General features: G+C 40.5%; 1 protein-coding gene across 4 annotated transcripts in view; it reads left to right on the forward strand.

Moving 5' to 3' along the window:
* The window catches only part of STAU2 (staufen double-stranded RNA binding protein 2), a 141,843-nt gene that overhangs the window by 73,759 nt on the left and 49,471 nt on the right, over positions 1-18,613 (forward strand). For 2 of the 4 annotated variants that reach the window (XM_088520321.1, XM_088520322.1), the window contains exon 12: positions 9,981-10,094. The exons of the other annotated variants lie outside the window; for them this stretch is intronic. In XM_088520321.1, coding sequence (XP_088376447.1) covers positions 9,981-10,094 — 114 coding nt within the window. The remainder of the gene's footprint in view (positions 1-9,980; positions 10,095-18,613) is intronic. 4 annotated transcript variants of the gene reach the window in all.

Raw genomic sequence — 18,613 nt, forward strand, 5'->3', positions numbered from 1 at the left:
ACCCACTGTAATTCTATGTATGTAACTGTGCATCTGGTCCCACATTGAAGTCATTGGAGACTTCTTAACAACTGCATTGACCAGGCTGCAAACATTTGTGAGGTTGTTCTTAAATAGTAGTATTCATGTGGGCCCCAGAAGGAACTGTGATCGGGTTATTTACTTTAATGTTAACACTGGATAACAGTGGAGAGAAGGTCAGTGGGAATTAGTGACCTTTATATTTGGAAATAAGTATTTGTGGTGCATGTTGGAGAAGCTGTAGTGTGACTGTGCTGCCGTACGTTACAGCTCTCCTCTTCTGCAAAACACACTGCAATCGAGTTTTGGTGCCGGTCCCAGTACCTTGGATCCCAGTCAAGTGTGTGAGGGCTGTACGTGCCCGCTGGGCGGATCGGTTTCTGTACAATGATGTGTGGAAGGATGTGGTGCTCCGTCGTGGCTGGAAGTGGTGAAATCTGGCTGTTTGCAGAAAGAATATCTCCCTGTGTGTTCATTCTAGGCCATGCTTAATGGCCAGTGCAGTAACCTCTGCAGCAATATTCATCCATTACCCACAGAGAATATAAACACCTGTAGCATTAGTTGGCCAGTTTCTTATCTTCTGAATACATTTTCTTTCTTTCTTGTGTGTGTGTGTGTGTTTTTTTTTTTTTTTTGCTAATACAGAATTTGCAGTTTCATCCAGTACCTGATGTTCAAGTTCTTATTGGCTGCCCAGATTTAACTAGCATTTTTACCACTGTTCTGTACAACTAGGCATAAATCAGGAAATGAGAATTCTCTTACCATGTTCACTTACTGTCTTTATGTTCTGAAGAAAATATACTCTAATGTAGCAGCTTATTTTTCCCCCAAATTCCACCTCTGTTCAAGATAACTGTTATTGTTGTCATAACAGTAATACAGATTAGGAGAGAAGGAAGCTTCCTCTAAGCAAAAGCAACAGATAAATCAGGATTTTATTAATAAATCTAGTACCATCCAATTTGCACAACCAGTTTATTAGCTCCTATTAATGGAAAGTCCTCATGTGTCCCTCAGAAACTTGCAGGTGTCTTGCTACACTGAAAATCACCTTGAAATCAAAGGAGTATATAACATAGATAATGGCTTCAAGGCCAAAGCTGCAATTGTGGATGACTAGAAATTTTTTTTAAAAAGGGGGGGAATGTGGAATAGAGAGAACAGAACAAGACCTGCTCTTGAGAGAGCTTCATGTAAAAATCAAAGCACCTGGACTTCATTGCATTCTGTCTGACAGGTTTTTTTAATCAACTGAACTTCATAAAAAAGGTTGACAGTGTCATACCCTGTGATCCAGAGTAGATCTATAAGATGTGATTTTATTAGATTCCGTGTATTTCAGAAATGCTTCTGCCATCTAGGCCTATTTTTCTCCTCAAAGAAGTTAAAGTGGTAGTAATTCTGCAAAAGATAATAGCCAAGAGGATCGTTCTCTTATCAGCCTATTTAAAGAAAAAAAATGCAAGTTGGGGAAACTTAGAGTATTCACAAAACACAGTATAATATCTGCTACAGGAAAATGTTTCTAAGCTAACTTAAGGGCATGTAGAATTAGAGAAACAAATGCAAAGATATCTGCAAAGGTCAGTACATTTTCTGATACAAGGCTGTGGTCTGCAAGTGCCCGGCTTGTTGAAAATTCCAGGTGCAGCTTTTTGTTTCAGTTTCTAGAAGGAAAAAGGTAAATGGAAAGGAGAGAAAAGAAAAAAAAAAAGGAAAATGGCACTAAATGGTATTGCATGTGAGCACAGCTGGGGTCGGTATTTGACTTGAGCAACATTTTAGCTTTTGTTCTCAGCAACTTTCAAATAACAATTGAATTTCTCCCACATATCCATGCACATAGCTTGGCCCATGAAAAAAATGTAAGTTATGTTTCCATAATCAATATTAGGAATTAGGGGTTTTATACGTATATAGAAAATTGAAAAGTTATCAGGATCTCCGAAAGTATTGCAGCCAGCACTAAACACACCAGGCCTTTCCCCCTGCCAAAATCTTTTTAAATAAATCCTAACGTGACTTGATAAGTTAGCTACAGACCTGAACTTGGAAGCAAGCAAAAAACTTGAATGACTGGGAGTTCAAACTAGCAAAAACATGGAAGTGTGATGCTGGATTAATAGTAGACTGTGGCTTGGTATTACTTATTATAAGAGATCTGGTCTCTGAAGGAGATGCAGTGTTACAGTTTCCTCCCGTCGCTCTGCCAGAGGACCTGGTTTTCCAGGAATGAAGGGTTTTTAGCTGTCGTCTCATTCGGTCTCATTCAGGACAGGGGCACAAAGAAGCCAGGTTATTTTCAGACGTGGAATGATTTCTTTGTTGTTGATACACTTTATTTAACTTGTTTTTAAAGTATTCTGAATCTTTACGTATGATGTCGTATCTCTAGGTTAATGCATAAAAGCAGTGTCTGTACCATCATTGGATTTTTTCAGCAAATTTGGGCAGCTGGTTTTATGTTTGCAGTTTCATAGAGATGCTCTTCCATGCTCTGACATAATTTTTTCACTTTGGCCTTTCGCTTGCAGTTTGTAAGCAGAGAATAGGTAATCCTTAAATCCTCACTTACGCGAGACTTCATAATGAAGGAGAATGTAAAAGAAAACATGCTCCCATTGATGTTGTTGCTAGAATATTTAAAACTGGAATGATTTTCTCTCTCAACACCAATGAAATTCCTCTCTCAAACGAGGCAGTTTTTCAAGGCGATAACTGAGGCACTTGCTCCTCCACAGATACTGCAGAATAAGCTCTTTCTGTGCATGCTCTGTTAGCTGGTCACAATCTGTCATCTGCCTCATTTTTTAGGCTATACGATAAAAACAGGAGATCACAGGGATTCCTCTGTATGAAGTTGTCTTTTTTCATATTCACTTTGACCATAAAATAGAAATTTAATTTTGATTCTTCTCCTTAAAAACACACGCATTATCTGAATAGTTGCCTTTAATTATAATAGAGAAGTTGCTTCTGCTAAAACCGTGTCAGGTGTAACTTAGGTTACTCTATAGTGCTTTGCAGTGTTTTCCCTTGTGAATAATTTGTTATTTTTTCATCAGGTGTTTCTCACTTACTGTCTTCGGTGTTTTCGGGGATATTGTATTCAGTAACTTAACCGCGTAACATTAAGGTGTCTAGGTACATACGTGTTTTGGAGCAGACACGAACTGGACGGGGCGGCTGAGGTGCTGTCCGGTGTAATTGGGTTATTTTAAGGGAAAGCCGTGTCCCGTCTCCTGATTCCAGGTTCCCTGCGTTAACAGGTTTCCCCTCAGCTAGAGGCAGGCGTCACAGTGATGGACCAGCCTCGGTGGCAGGATGGAGCTGCCTCTCGCTTTCGCCCCTGAGCGTAGTATGTGCCCCAGCTTCCCAGGTTGCCTTCATCCCAGTGAGCAGGAGAGCCCGGCTCAGAGGATACGGAAATAGCATGATATGACAGTCAGGCATCTTTGCCTCAGATAAGCTGCTTTTGCATTTACCACATATTTTACATGTTCCCGTTAGGAGCTTTATCGAACAAGCCTTTTCAGCCCTGTTCACGCGTTACGCGCTTTCATAGACGGCAACTCTCTGCCTTTCCGTAACGAGGCATATAAATAACGAGCGTGTAGGCCTATGGCAGTGTCTGTCGCCTGCCTCATGTCATCAGTTTACGGTACAGCAGTGGTTCGTTCCTCAGTCCGGAGCCTCGGATTGCGTCTCCGAGCAGAGATTTAAGGCCCTGATCCTGCCGGCGTGCGAGCCGGTGTTGGAGCAGCAGGAGCGTCGCTGCCGGCCTGTCAGTCTTGCCGCTGCCGAGGGCCGTGGCGGTAGCTGCCGCGGAGGCGCTGCCCGCTGCTGGGAGGCAGACACGGCGATTAATGAACCTGAGGCGAACTCATCAAACCTGTGTTTTCCTGACACAGGGATTGTGTTATATATCACATGGGAGTGCACGGGCCTTTATCTTTCCTTAATGATCTAGCAAGGGGGCTTTTTTTAAATGCGGGTGTTTTTCATGCGCTCCTTAGATTTGTTCCACGGGGGGTGGCCATTAAAAACATCTGACAGGCATGCAGTTAGCCAGCGTCCTGCTGAGATTAGTAAAATACTATATTTAGTAATCGCACTACATCAAGGAACTCCAGCATTGCAGGAAACAGTTTGATTCAACGCTTTTTTTTCTGATTTTTTTTTTATTTTTATTTTATGTCTTATTTTTTCATCTGGGACATTTTTTTTTTCTTCATCTTGGTCTTGCTCTTTGCGTCTTCAACTTTTCATGGAAGACTTCCTTCATACTCTAGGATATCCCCTAATTTTCTTTTCTTTGTTTTTATTGTAGTCCTGCTGTCTTACTCACACAAATAAAGTCTGTGGAATTGGGAAACATATTAAGAATGCCATGCAGTATTTTGAATTTCTGGTATGCTACTCAGCTAATCTGTTATTTGTTGGAAAATCTCAATAGATGATCTGCACTTTTAAGTACTAGAATAATATACTCTGGAAAGTCTTCAAATGCAATTTGGGAGAATGATTTGAAATTACCAAGTATATTTAAATTATTTTAGCACCATGCATACTTCTTCCCTGGATATAGGCATAAAGCAGAGTCTGAGCGCCAACAGGGTTTTTTTTTAATTTACTTTAGCTGAAGATCACATGATTCCCAGTTGGTAAGTCACAGAAACAGTAATATAAAAACAAATAGGGAGAAGAGAATTATCTCACTAGCAAATTAAAGGAATAAAATGCTTCATGAGTCCATTGCCCAAGTCAAAGCTATTTATTGTAGCATTCGATTTTTGAGTCTAGCTTGTTGGCAGCTGTAAATCCAGAGCAACCTCTGTGGAATCTCTGAAATTATCCTGTAAATTCAGGACAAGATTTGGCACTTTCACTTTAAGGGGTAAATTTAAAGGAATGTGGACCTTTGTTCTAACAGAATAGTCCTGGCTTGTCAATCCAGAAGATTTGTGCCCTGCTGAACATAATGGCATTTTATTACCTAGTTTATTTCTGTCTAGCATTCTAAGACTCCTGCTGATGCTTTGACTCAGAGTAGTTTTTGGTTTGGAAACATGAACTCAAGTGTCACAGATGACTTCTTTCTTTTAGTAATTCATATTATTTCATTTAAGTTAATAAATGTTCAAGAAAGAAAGCATTTGGCCAGACTGAGTTTGTGTCTCAAACAGTGAACATCTAAGCAGCAATGTGTGAAAATACTAGCCTTTATTTTTGTGCACTTTGGTCTCTGTGTAGTTAGCTTGATTCAAGCAGTAGTTTAGTATCTTACAGTTAAGCTTAGTTGTTATGTATGAGTATAGCAGATATCTTCCCTTCCTGCGTTGTGAGTCAGTAAAACACAGCTCCCCCTTAGCCTGCGTTGGTGCAAAAAGATGCATGCTTGAATTCAGGAGTGCCCACTGAGGACCCGGAACCTGCTCGTGTGCTTTAAGTTAGGGGCATTGTATTTGCGGAAAAATATATACAGGTTGACTGTGGCTCTTGTCTGAAGTAATTATATAGCGATACAGTGTTTTAGGCTTGCTTCTTGCAAGAGAAATCCTGCAATATTTTTGCAGTTTCTATGAGCATATAGTAAAGATAGATTGAAGGAGAATTGGCATAACTACAAAAAAGGACATTTTTCTACTTTTTGAACAGTATTATTGTAGAAATAGCCTTACCTTTAATTTCTTATGCAGTTTTACACAGTGCAATTTAGTTTTTCCTTTATAAAAAAACATAGAAGATTGAGAATTTTGGCTATGCCATTCCACATGCAGTTGTAACATTGCAAACATTCATTTTATATCTTTCTTTATGGGGTGCTATAAATGTACTTCAAAATATTTGCATCTCTTCAGTAATGTAAAATATTGCAAACAAGGGCCAAATTTTGACATAGTTGTAAAATGGATTCAGACCATCATATATATTTCAGTATACGTTTGCCATTTTGTAGGAGCCCTGCATGCATAGTCATACCATACAACTTGTTTTATTCCTGCCTGAAGGAATTTTCTAAAAGGGAGCATAGTGGCAACTCCTGAGAATATCGAGCATAAAGGCCTACATGTATATGTGCATGGCATGCACTTACAGAAAAAAAAATCATCCGGAATTTACTTCATTATTTTGATGCCTGGGATGCACTTTGCATTTTATAGTGAGAGGTTTTGTGCTGTGTCTTTGCAGAACAATGGAGCCTGTGTTTGGGATTCCTGAGCTAGTTAGAAATGATTTATCTCCGATCCTACAAGTGTGTAGTTACCCAGGAGAAAAGCTAGCAGTGCTGTATGCTTTCTTCCAATAAATGAGCAGACTCAGAGTTATTGCCAGGATCTTGTTGTGGCACTGCTTGGTGCAGTGTAGATGTACCTTTGAAGAGAATTACATGTAAATCACTCAGCCCGAGGCTGGATCCTTGAATTATGCTCAGAAACTTGCACAACCTTTCTACCCATCAGTACGCTAACCTGGACATTATTTTCGAACCAAATCCTTATGTTGTTCTGTAAAGCCTCTTATATGTTATCCAAATAAAACATTCTGAATTTTAATGAGAGAAATTTCATTGCTGCTTAATCCTGAAAGTGCACTGAGCTAATTTATGAATGTGCCTTAATTACAAAAAAATTAAAGCCTGAAAATTAGGCACTGCACTTGGCTCGTAATTGCTTTCATAACCCTTTTATATTTACTCCTAATATATGGAAAGGGAAAATGCCCAATTGTGGTTAAGCTCAAGGCCTTAATCATGGGTTATAGTCCCAATGCTGCCATTCACTGCTGCCAATTTTGAGTGAATTTAGGCAACTCATTTAACTTGAGCCCACAAGTTGCCCTTACCTGCCTAACAGAGCTATTGTGAAGATGAGCAGTAGTTATGCACTCACAATCTTAAGCTATAGGCACTTAGTAACTTTAAAAAGCAATGTATTATTGTAGTTATTAATCTTAATAATCTTAATAATGGCTGTACTCTTGGAGCACTTGGCCAGCCTTCTGTTGCCACTCCTTGATGATAGAGACCAAAGAAAACAGTTGCTCTGTGCTCTTGCTTTAGATGATACCCTTAAACCAGTTTTATAGATAATCGGGTTCCTCCCATACTTATTCATGCTAGTATGGGCATATAGACTGAAACATTTACGGCATACTTCTGGATGAAAATCTAGAAGCATCTGCTGCTATTCAGACTATTCCATAGCTATTAGACTACTACTATTTTTTCCGAAGTGTGTATTTTGGGCATTCTGCTTGGTTGACAGAAAACAGCCTTTAGATCCTAGATCAAATATGAAGAAGAAAGAGAATTAAAATAGAGAGAGCTTGAGAATGTAACAGCTGTACTAATTAATAACAACAGATTTACTGGGATTTTACACATACGCATGCCAAAATGTGTAGAGGAAATCAGAGTGTTTTTGTTGACTGTACAGAGATCTGTAGCCTACAGAGATTTGATGAAAGGACAAACTTCTATTTTGTTACCTATTCAAAGTCCAGTCGTTTGTTTTTATATCACTGATTTATATCATTGGCACATAAAATGTTTATTTTGGTTAAACTGAAGAGCTTCAACATGCTATGAGATAACTAGAGAACTACTAAGCAATAGTCTCTATCCAGTAAGATGAGGGCAAAAGTGCATCAAGAAACTCCTTCAGTAGCTGAAACCTAGAAAGAAATTAGGCTGAAGAGATTTACTGTATTCTCATCTTGGGACTACTAAGGAGTCACAGATTGAATCTCCTGCTGCTTCAGATTATGACACCACGCAGTACTTGGTGTGATCTTTCTTCTCACTGTGTCTTGTCCTGCGAGCCTGCAGCCCAGAGGACATGAGTGAGGGGCAACTGCACCCGCACCGTGTGCACGGCCACCCAGCCTGCAACACGCAGCAGCTCCCAGAGCTCCATCACCCCCCGCCTCCATGCGTTATGGGTGCAAGGTGAAACACAGGCAGTTCCACCTCCATGTGAGGAAGAACTTCTTTCCTGTGAGGGTGACAGAGCCCTGGAACAGGCTGCCCAGAGAGGTTCCTTGTGGAGTCTCCTTCTCTGGAGATCTTCCAGACCCTCCTGGATGGTGCTCTGTGCCACGTGCTCTAGGTGTCCCTCCTGGAGCAGGGGGTTGGATTAGATGATCTCCAGAGGTCCCTTCCAACCTCAACCATTGTGTGATTCTGTGCTGTCCCTTCTCTGGGAAGCGGCTCGCGGCGCTCGGCGGGGCCGCCTCAGCCCGCTGCCTCTCGGTGCCGCTCGCGCAGCTCATGGCCTGCAGCAGGCGTGACGCGACGTGAAGCCTGCAGCCCCATACCGCCCTTCCGGGCCTTGCTGAGTGCTTTTCCTAACGGCAGTCCCTGGCGTTTAAAGGACTTAAGGTGATATTTGCAAGCCAGATTTCATACCTTCATACCTCTTCCGATTAATCAGGGTTAAAGCATTGTATATGTGAAGGGGCCTCTTGTGGTTTCTAAGTGAGCAGTATGGCTTTTCTGGCAGGGAGCCACGGACAATTTAGTAGGCACATATTGTGAGGCTGGAGAGAGGAAGAAAGGATGGACCAGACAGCTTTAAGAAGGGCTGAATTAAGTCAGTATTTCTATCCACAGTAAAAGGAGAAGCTTGTGTTCTGTATCTTACTTTCGACCACAGCTGATCTGTCTTTGTGTGTTGTCTGTCATAAAACTAATTCTGCAATGTGCCAAGGACTTGCTTTTCCTCTCTCTCAGTGAGTTTTGCATTGGTTTTGCTTCAGGTGGATTGTTCCCAGCTTGCACCTGTGGCAGAGACGAGTTAGGCAAAATGGGGATAGTACACACTGTGTACACTTACATATTATGGGCATCTCTGTATCCCTTTCACAGGAATAAGTCTAATACAGTTCCTAGTTCTCTTCAAAAAAAATGTGTTTAATTTTGTAGCCTAAAAGTAAAGATGAGGCTTTATGATATAACTTTCCCTGAGATCTGTGCAGTTGTAAATAAATATTAACATAAAAGGTCTGTCTCCAGCAGAGCTGATCTCGCTTTCCATTTCTGACAGGGGTCACACAGCCAGTGTAAATTACCCCTATAAACTGAATTCCACCTCTGCTGCAGAACAAAGTGCTTGATCTGCCTGCCTCGAAACCCGGAGCTGCGTAGCAGATTGCAGCATTGCAGCAATTCAGCATGAGTGGCAACCTGTTCCTAGTAAAGAAACACTGGCAACATTTAAATTACTTTTGTCTCAACAATCTAAAATCTGTCCTTTCTTTAGGGGACTTAAGAACTATACTAAGGTGGCTACAAGGCAAGAAAAGTAATTTTGGTAGAAGCAGAGTCTTCTTCTGCATTTCTTGCAAGAGTAAGGTTTAGTGTGCACATCTAGACGTTAGTAGGGAATGAATTGCCCTTAGAAAAGGATAGCCTAGACCTAGGCATCTCAAGAAGAATGTTCTCCACGTTATCTGTTGTTTTGATTTAATTAAAAAATCAAGTTCAAATATACAACCTTACATAGCAATATCAAAAATGTTAGTCTATTTCACTGAAAAGACATTGCAATTGAAAAATTAAAACTACTATTGCCAAGTTTTTGGAGGTATGATTTTGTGGATGTTCTATAATTAAGCTACAAATTGCTGTTAAGATAATGTCAAGGTTGGAAACTCTAACTTGAGACTAATTCTTAGAGCTGTATAAATATAATGCCTTGAATTCAGCCCCAAAGGTCTCAGGAACTGAAGAATGTAGCACTTAAAAACTGTTCAACAAACATGTCACAGAAAACTTGCCCCCAGTTCAGTACGTGTCTACCTAGAGTATCCTTGTTTTGTATTAAAGATGAATTCGATGTAAATGTACGGAATTCTTCTTATAAACTTGTTGAAAAGGGACAGAGTATTTTAGCATGACTCCCTTGTGCAAACCTGGTGTTTAGCAGATTACGTATGTTATTCTGTTATAGGTACACTACAGTGATAGACAAAATGGCAAAGAGTGTATGACCTGTTTGACACTGTCTCCTGTGCAGATGACTTTCCAAGGTATCGGAAGCTCCATTGAAGCCAGCCATGACCAGGTATAATACCTTCACCCACACTCCTCTGATTTTATTAATATCTAGTAGGGCCAGAATGTCAGCATTAGAACATTTCAAATCTAGACACATCTCTGCTTTTCATATGGCATGTGCTTATCACTGGGATTTGCCTATTTTACTGTAATGGGATTAGATCTAAGGAGTGACCGGGAAATAAGACAAAACTCTCTATGTGGCCATTTTTCGGATTTTTAAGGTATATTAGGAAAGCCCAAAGAGCTTGCTTTGGTTTTAGAGGCAGGCTTCTGTGAAGGTTTTGTTTAATTTAATGCATGCATCAGGTTTTGCCTATCCACTTTTTACTGGAGGATTATAGGTAGATGGAAAACAAGTGACATGAAGCCATCATCTGTCACAAGAAATTGGTGTTTGAGTGGGGAAAGGAATTGTTAGACTGTGAAAAACTCACTTTGTTTGGCTGTTCTTACAGTGTTTAATTGAAGCTTCTGGCAGACAGGCCAGGAGAAAAAAATCTCTTTATCAATCACTTATTACCCAGCTGTTTCAGGTGGGAATTGAGGGCAACTTTCATGCTGATCTTGTCCTCCAACAGTCTTAAACAGTCTAAAAGAGATATTCAAAAGATTTCAAAGGAAAAAGAAAAAAAAAGGAAACAAATAGAAGAAAACTTTAAAAGAGTCCTTGCACCTTTCAGATCTTTCGTAGGTGGGGAAAAGAACCATTTCTGTCTGTCTCTACAGTCCATCTTTAAATTGACTGTGCTAACATCTAGTGTACATTTTTTTTAGGCCATATGTAAGATTCTCTAGGGAAAAAAGGAAAAGTCATTTTAAGAATTATCAGAATTAGTGACTTTGGGGGAGAAGTTCAGATGCTCTTAGCCATATTTTAGATGGTGTTTTTTTTATTAGAAGGTTGTAAGCAGTTAGTTGTTAACATAAACTAAACTCATCAGTTATTTACATGGTAACTTGAGGATACTTCCTGTCCATAAGTGTTTGGTACTTCACACTAATGGAGAGCTGTGTAAGTCAGATTGATTCGACAGCCGTATTTCATTCAGTTCCCATCTCATCCAGCAACTGGTTTATACTGCTCTAAACTCTGGCAGTTTTTCTTTCAGTAAGGATCTCCTTTTAAATTGTAGTTGCATCTCAAATATAATATTTAGACATTTCAACAAACTGAAGGTGGTCTCTGTCAGTTTGGTAACAGCTACGTTCTGGGCTACCCGCCAGCTTGGCCTTTGTCTAAGCATTTATTTAGGCTAGGGTATGATATGTAAACAGAAAAAGACTATGTAAGCAAAAAGCAAGTTTAATCCATCTGAATAATTATATATTTAAAATTACTAAATGAAAAAACATTATTGAGCCTGCAAAGTCAAGCACCTTGGAGCTAGGAAATTCCAGATTATGTGCAGCAGTAGTTTCCTTGTGCACTCATTCAGTGCTCCAAATAGGACACTCTGGGAGAAAAAAATACATAAAATCATGTAGCTAAAGACTAAGCACTGCATGTCCACAAATAGGTAGAATTAACCTGCTTGGGCCACTGTGAAGATAGAATTTCGTAAACTTGCTTCAATTTGCAGTGTGGAGAATGTTCCTTCCTCATTTTTCTTAGATATATAATTTCCCACAGGGTTGTTAAAAAGGGAAAAAAAAAAACATTTATTAGTACACGATTGGGTGGTTATTGCATCACTGAACCCTCATCACTTGTGCCTAGGTCTCTTCTGAGCTGCGAGCAGAAGAAAATGCTCATCTAAAAGCCAAGTGGCAACTGGTGGGTCACAGATAGATCCAAGTGCTGGTCAGGAGTCACAGTTAGTCCCTTCCTAAATATCAAAGGAATTCCCCCTTTCTGGGGAGGACAGATACTCTCTGCTGCTTGTGTTTGGTGGGGAGGATGGCAGCACTGGAATGAAGTGTTATTTCTCATTATCTAAGGAGAGAAAAGTGCATCAAACAGAACAAAACAAAACAAACAAAAGGTGTGCCAGGTATTTGCAAGGCACTGGAATTAACTAGCAACAAAATTAGGGCTCTTAATGGACTGACTAAAACATCCTTCCCTTTCCCCTTCCTCTGTGATTTGGTGTTGGGTTTTTTTTGTTCGTTTTCCTATCATTTCCCTCACAGCAGGTTTATTTAATACCTTCTCTATAAATAGGCTAAAAAGGAGTGCACTTCTTAAGTTTCAAATGAAATAAGTGCAAGCTGCCATATACAATAAAATTTAAATTCTGCAAGCTCTTCTTTAACTGATGTCATGTTACTTGTATATCATCCCTTTCATGTTGCATAATAATTAGGATGAACCAGTTGCCTAAAAGCCTCAATAGTGGCATGTTGATTTGAATCAGAGTGTTCGTAGGATCTGTCTTCTCTGCTGGTGAAGAGCATTTTTTCTCATTTTCTTTCTAAAATATAGCTTCTATAAACTCTGACATCATTTCATGGAAAGCTGTCTGAACAAGTGTGTGGAATAGTTTCTCAGCAGGAAAGTGGTGGAATCTTTTGTATGAGTGCACCTAATAAACCTGCTCTGTACTAGAATTGTCAGGATATTGTGGCAAGCGGATCAGAATTGACCAAATACCTTTTTTTCCATCTATCTCTTATTCTGCTTTTTATATTTGCTCTGTAGAAACAGCTCTGTGATAAATTTGAGTGGTATCTTGCATATATGGCTATTCATAGTTAATTTTTTCTTGGAAAAAAAGAAGAGATTCCCAGTGGTATTTCCAGGGCCATAGTCTACTCGTTTGAATGGTCTTGCCTTTTGTGATATTTTTCATTATACATTCCTAGTGGGACATTTGTTACCTAGCAGATACCAGTGTGGCTACAATCCAACATCAGTCTATTTTCTTGCATTTTCAAATCTATTAAGATTCAGCACAGCAATTTTTCAAATCACTTACCCCTGCATGATGTGGAGAGCTCATTCTTTAAGTTACTTTAGTTTGTGATTTTAAAGGATTTTTTTTCCAAATACTTCGTACACTTGATCTATTCCAGAGTAGAATTCCTATTTCATATTGGTGCAGTGTGCATTTCAGATACCTGATTCCTAAGGCATATCCCATTTGGTCATGAAGCATTGCCTTGGAAGCTGTTCTTGGGCTGTACTTTATTCCTAAGTGTAACTTTTGTTCTCTTTTTATTATAAAGAGTAAAAATGGGAATCATTTCTGTAATATCAATGCCATCTAGCCTGCCACAGGTTCTATTGGGTTTTACATTCAGATATGTACCTCTATAGTAGAAATGCAAATTTTTTTAGATTTTTTTTCCTAAAATACCTTTCTGCTTCCCAGTACCAAATAGCATCCTTATCAATTTTCCTTCTTTCTCCTAAACGACCACTGTTTTCTTTTTTTTTTCTGTGCAATTTAGCTACGAGTTGCTTTCAGTTAAAACAGTCACCATTTCTTACTCTCCCACACTTCTATGTCTCAAAAAAATAAACAAATGTGGAGCACACTGTCCACATTTGCATGTGTGTTTTGGGAACTTGCAATGTTGCCTTCTTTTGTAATTTTGTAATTACGGGTGTTCTTCTCAATGCTTCACATCTGAGTCTGCATGACTGCAGAACTCAGCTTCAGGGGTGTAAATATGCCTGCAGTTCCCATAGTTGTTAAAAAAAAAAAAGAATCTCTCGGGTGCTCTATTATGGCTTGCAGGACAGAAGGCAAATTAAAAGTATAAAACATCATTTTAAAACAAGGGCATTTTAAGTCAGTCCTGGTAGAGTAAGGAGAAGAGAGATAAAACCCATCTACAGATTTTCGAATTTTTGATGTGGAATACTCTGTCTGTAGAATTTCAAGCCAGAAGAACTTGATGTTCTTAGAGGGTTGACCAGTTCGCTACTTAGACAGCTGAAAGACTGGTGATATTCTTAAAATCTGGTTACTTTAATACTTTTTGATAATTTTGAATATTTAATGTTAATTGTTTTTAATACATGATTGTGAATGTATTCTCTTTTTTTTGGAGCTGGCATTGCTGCCAGTTAATTTATTACTGGCTTCAACTGTTTAGTTCACCCAGTAGCTCTGATAATGTGTTTCTGAAACGATGAAAATGAATCTTTTGTTCTCAGCTTGTATCTTGAGACCATGCTCACTTAATCCCATGTCACAATGCGTAAAATAGAACGCTTTTATTTTCTAGGATAGATAACAAATTGTAATGGTTCCCTTATTGTGTGATGTTATATATGACCTACCACTATTACCAGTTTTATTTTCAAGTGTAAAAATAGCTGCAAAGTGAATAAGGGTGGAAATAGTAGAAATGGGAGCATTAGTTATGAGATAGTTGTGATAAGAGAGTACAGCAGAGAGGGAGCTGCCCTGAAGGTATGATGCCACCATCAACAGTTTCAGGAATTGCTGATGGAAAGTCAGCTCATGGAAAGACGGGCAGCAATAACAACCAACTTGGAATGTGCTTTGTAGGAGACCTCCACTGTCTGACTGCAAACAGGTTTTCTGGGGCAGGGGTAGGGGTGATGCCTTGGGGTGAGCAGCTCTTCGTGTCACTCGAATGCAGCAAAGTCCTCGAGGGATGAGAGACCCAGGAGGTGGGTGAAGAGGCCGAGGGATGAGCGCTTAGAACATCAAAACTCCACACAAGGTCTAAGACAAACCTTATCTTGAGAAACCGAAGACACATGCTGGGGAGGTGGAGTTCCTTTTCGAACCAGTCTGTGGAGCGTGCTAGGAAAAGTGTCTTCTCCTAGGGAATGTACACCAGCCGGCCTCCCCGACGTGTGTGTGGTGGGGCTGGCCATCAGGGCTCTTGGTTTCCAGCCTTAGTGCTACTTCTCCCCTCTCCTCATGGTGCTACTGATTTTGCTGTTCTGGCTGTGGGCAATGCCTCCTTGCTCGTGCAGGACCAGAAATCCCAAGCTGAAAACCAAACCGATGGTGCTGCGGGTGAGTATGAAGAGGAGAGTTTGTGCACTGCTGTTAACCAGAGATGAGTGGCACTGGGATTTTCATTAAGATACCTTTTCTCATCAGATAGATAAAAGAACTTTCCTGGACACCAAATGAATCAGTGTGGCTGCTTAAAATGAATTTTGTTCTGAAATAAAATAACTATTTTTTAAATGTTCAGATTCACTTCATGGTAGTCAAAAGGCAAGATGTTAGGATCTTCTTTAAAAAAAAGAATGCATTCCTTTTCCTACTGGTATTATGTGCTTCCCCTGCCAGCTCCATTCTGCTTCACTTTCCTCTGTTCGGTTCTCAGTTCTTTGGGGTGGTTTCTGTAATAAAGGATAAAAGCCTAGTTTGACTCAGTAAAAAACTTCCAGCCAGTTTTCCGAAGCTCAGTGATTCCTTCCCGCCCCCTTCGGAGTCAGGACTCCAACCTGTCCTTGTAAAAGTGTCTCATGCACCTGAGGCTCCTTCTGGCTGCACCGCCTGGGCGCTGCTGCCTTTTCCTCAGAGGCTCCGTAGCCCTCGGGGTGGCTCAGCTGTAGCCGTGGTTGAGCACTCAATACTCTGAAGGAGATGGTTCATAGATGGTACATAGAACCAAACTTTCCTCTTTTTTTTGTTTAAGTCTGGAGAGTTGCACCTTTTATGCTGGCATTCCCATCAGGAGTCATCCCATCATGTTTTAGTTTTGCTCCATAGTTTGCTGCCTTCTCTTCAGTGCTTGCTGCTTGTCTGCTGTGTGTGGAAGCTTTAGGACATTTCCATTTTATTCATCTTCTGTTTCCCATTAACTCAATTGGGATGTACGTGACAGAGCATTTGCTTTTTCTCCCTCGCAGCCGCCGAAGCTTGCCTTGATGAGCCCCAGATCAAACGCTTGTGTTTGTCCAGAACGTGTAATCTTTCATTTTCAAAAAATAAGTTAGCAATTAAGGGCCAAATGGGAACAGAATGTAAACCGAGGCAGTGCTGTCTCCCAGGCCGGCTGCTTCAGTGCTCCCCTTCAGGGCTTCCCGAGCAGCTTTGTGGCATGAGTGCCTCTTGCTGAAGATGCAGAATGAGATTTCTCAGAGCTCCATGTACATATCTTTGTTTACACTGTAACGTGAACAGGGTATGAAATGCTACTATTGCAGCCTGATGGTATCTTACGTGCTTGGCGTGTAAATGATAGCAAAGCAAGGCTTTGCCAATGTTTTGGGTACTGCGTCCTCTTCTGCTGAGAGAATTAACCAACAGACCATCCCTACGACAACCTCAGGTTTCGCAGGAGTAGCGAGGTTGCTCCCGCCCCGTGGCTTCATCGCCAGGCCTGGCCGTGTCCGACACCACCAAGCAGGCAGACCGCTCTCCAGGTTGGTGAGTTGAGGTTTGGTGAGTGCCAGAGCGGGAGCAAGGCAGCGAGCAGGAGAGCAGGCTGCACCGCGCAGGGAAGGCGATGGGGCGCCGTGCCCCTGCGCACGAGCAAGCCCGCGGATCTGCCTAGCCATCTTGTAACGCCTCCCTTGAGAAGAAAGAGACAAATTAACCCCACATCAAATAAAAGCGAGTTTTCTTGTGCAATTTTTTATCTGGACTTTCACCCTTAAAGCAGTCTGCTGTGCAATAGCATGATCTGGCATAAGGAAGGGAGCAGGAATGCTCATAGAAGGAAGGAGGAAGAGCAGAATTGTAGCTGTCTTGACCTAGATGAGTTTAGCTTTCTTGAAACTGCACCCTTCAGAGTCGCTTGTGTGCTCCATTAAAATACGTTTGCAGGCTTTGAGTGCAGTGCAGCATGTGGAAGTGAAAAGAAAGGCATAAACAACATGCAGTGAGCCAACCTGCCACTGGCCTCTGTAATCTATCTCTGGTTTGGTTAGTTTTACTGCTACTTTATGATCATCTGGCCAATAGAGAAATGTAAAATCTTTTATTTTCATGTTGCTGCTGTTGCTGTTTGGGAAGGCCAGAAGCTTAAAATGGACACGTACTGGAGACGTTTGGGAAAGCTGCAGGTCTCAGTCTCTGTTTCATTGTTACACTGCAGCAGGAAATTCAGCCCATTTCCAATATCAAGAAATCCCAACATTCTCTGTGTGTGTTTGTCTGTTTGTTTATTTGTCTTTCTCCATCAGCATCAACTAGACATCAGGGCTAGGCTTAGCTGTTACTGGCTTAGCAGTTAAAAATAGGTAGACAGACATCCGCTAGACAGAAGCTGGTAACAAATATGTAACCAAAAGTGAAGTGAAAGGGGTCCCCCTTCCCAACAGCTGGTCTAGACCACTCATGCCAGCATGTCCCTTTTAATGGCCAAGTCCATTTTTGTAGCTAGGACTGCCAGAGTCACTTGAACCTTGTGAATTAAAACTAACAGTCAAAACTTAGAATGGTATTGGAATGATATTAGCAGTACAAATGCTCCATTTTGTTGCCCATCCCGTGCTTGCCAGAGTTGTTCTGTGGCATTTTCCACACTCTAGTCAGAGTAATGCCATGTCTGTTTGTTGATATGTGTTTAATCACATCCTTCAGTGAAGTTGCTTAATATGCTAATTATATAATTGGCATTTCAACATACATCACATTTTCTTAGCTGTTCTAGCAGGCAAATTAATGATTTGCACATGTTGCATCTGCAGAACTGTCTTTTTGACAACGGTTTTTGTCGCCTAGTTTTCTCACTTGTTTGAAGCAATACAAAATGACTAGTGTTCTGCATTTACCTAGTACAAGCAAAGTTTCATAGCTTCTTGCTTGCATAATCATCATACAACAACTGGATCTATATAGTGCAAGTAGAAACAAAATTTGACATCCTAGTCCCCTTCCTTTCAAAGAAGCCAGGTTCTCATGCTGAATCTTTTCTCAGTGCACTTAAAGGGAAAATGAGAAACCCAGGTTTTAGAAATATTTGCAACGGAATAGCCAAGCCTATTTAGAATAAGCGCTTCTGAAAATTTGGTATTTAGAGAGCACTGTATTGTAAGCTCTTGCTATCTGTTGTGTCTAGATTACTTAGGTTGTTACTCCTCTGTATGCAGTTTGGCCCCTGTTCTTAGTGCTGAAGTACTTTTTTTTTTTCAGTCTGTTGAAGGTGGGATTACCATAAAAACAAATGAACAGTCTTGTCAAGTAATGGAAAGAGCAGAACAATAAGCGTGCATGCATTCTCAGTGAAAACTGTGCCAAGTTTGTGTCCAATTCAAAGTTCGGTTCTGAATTTAAGTTACTCTGGGAGCTGCGCTGTTTGGAACACAGTATGTGTGTTAGAGAGCTACATCTCTGCAGAGTAAGGGAAGTTGTGGAATTATATTTAGGAGCACAAAGATTAAAATCTGTTCCTAACTATGTTGCAACAACGTCCTGTGTTCTTCCTTAAACTGTTTTTGTGTTGTGAACAAAAATGCCTAATGAAGAGAGAACTGAAGAGTAACTCTAGTTTGCTCACTGGTGGTTTGCCTGAGAAAGTGATTTCACTTTCCCCATGGTTGCTTTGTTTCCTTGAAAAAGCATGAGACATACAGAAAAAGCATTTTGTCTCTTGCTTCTCTTATCTCCCAAGCTCATTTCAAAGATAGATTTTGGTAGT

Source organism: Tinamus guttatus, unplaced genomic scaffold (genome assembly GCF_059628265.1).
Source record: "Tinamus guttatus ecotype Peru unplaced genomic scaffold, ASM5962826v1 Tinamus_guttatus_pri_ptg000086l, whole genome shotgun sequence".
NCBI lineage: Eukaryota > Metazoa > Chordata > Aves > Tinamiformes > Tinamidae > Tinamus > Tinamus guttatus.